At 64.9% G+C, this 1,271-nt stretch overlaps 1 protein-coding gene across 1 annotated transcript in view; it reads right to left on the reverse strand.

Annotated features, from left to right (window-relative positions):
- Positions 1–8: 8 nt before the first annotated feature.
- LOC104494181 (tubulin alpha-1C chain-like) overlaps positions 9–1,271 on the reverse strand; it is a gene marked incomplete at both ends in the record, with an annotated part of 1,541 nt that continues 278 nt past the window's right edge. Inside the window, 3 exons of the mRNA XM_010136986.1 lie at positions 9–176; positions 939–1,087; positions 1,176–1,254. Coding sequence (XP_010135288.1) covers positions 9–176; positions 939–1,087; positions 1,176–1,254 — 396 coding nt within the window. The remainder of the gene's footprint in view (positions 177–938; positions 1,088–1,175; positions 1,255–1,271) is intronic.

Consider the following 1,271-nt stretch of genomic DNA (forward strand, 5'->3'; position numbering starts at 1 on the left):
GGCTCCACCACGGCGGTGGAGACCTGCGGGGCCGGGTAGATGGAGAACTCCAGCTTGGACTTCTTGCCGTAGTCGACGGAGAGGCGCTCCATGAGCAGGGAGGTGAAGCCAGAGCCGGTGCCGCCGCCAAAGCTGTGGAACACCAGGAAGCCCTGCAGCCCCGTGCACTGGTCAGCCTGGAAGAAAGGAAGAGACAAGACGACTGACCTGTCAGTAACCTTGAACTTCAGCTGCTGCTGGACGGGGTCTGGGAAGGGGAACAGTTGCCCCAGATCTCAGGCCTTGGGGATGCAGCTAGGGGCAGGCCCTGGTTCGAGCGCCCCAGCACCCCACAGGACAAGAGCCCCCTCCCACAGGGTCTGGGGACACTCGGTCTCCCCTGCTCCAGGAGCTGGCACTGGCAGTGCCATTGTCCAGCATGACCCAGGCTTTGGGGAGGAGGGGACAAAGGGTGCTTTGGGCGAGGGTTTGTGGGGGCACCCAGAGACACCATCCCAGGACACAGCCTGGAGAGGGGGTTCGCCGGGCACTGCCATGCCAGGCCCTGAGCTGCCTTGGCATGAGGTAAACCCTCAAAGCTGCTCAGAAGCAGCTGGCCAAGGGTCAGAGTCCGGATCGAGGAGAAACCTCACCTGACCCTGGAAAAAGGGATGAAATAAGGCTTTCCCGGGGCAGAGGTGAGCCAGACTCCTCCCAGGCCCCACCTCACCCCAGGCACGATCCCTGCCTCGGGGTGCACATCCTGAGCTTGGGAGACCCTAAGGAAGGGACATCAGCCCAGGGGAACGGGCCGATCCTGATTGCCCATGGCATCCAGACCCCACTGGGAGCCCTGACCCGGCACAGGGTGACAAGAACCATGAAGTGTCCCCCTGGGCCCAGGAGGCACAACCCGGCTGCTCCAAACCAGCCAGCTCCCACCTGGGCTTTGTACCTACCAGCTTGCGGATGCGGTCGAGGACCAGGTCGATGATCTCCTTCCCGATGGTGTAGTGCCCACGCGCGTAGTTGTTGGCCGCATCCTCCTTGCCCGTGATCAGCTGCTCAGGGTGGAAGAGCTGCCGGTACGTCCCTGTGCGCACCTCGTCTGCAGGGAGAGCCCCACCGCCCCGTCAGCGCCTGGCACCCCCGAGGCACCCTGTCGGCACCGTGCCACCCCCTCCCCGTGCCCTCACCGATGACCGTGGGCTCCAGGTCCACAAAGACGGCCCGCGGCACGTGCTTGCCGGCTCCCGGCTCGCGGAAGAAGGTGTTTCAGGGGGCGGCGCCGC

This window comes from Buceros rhinoceros, unplaced genomic scaffold, assembly GCF_000710305.1.
Source record: "Buceros rhinoceros silvestris isolate BGI_N320 unplaced genomic scaffold, ASM71030v1 scaffold12630, whole genome shotgun sequence".
In the NCBI taxonomy this organism is placed as follows: domain Eukaryota; kingdom Metazoa; phylum Chordata; class Aves; order Bucerotiformes; family Bucerotidae; genus Buceros; species Buceros rhinoceros.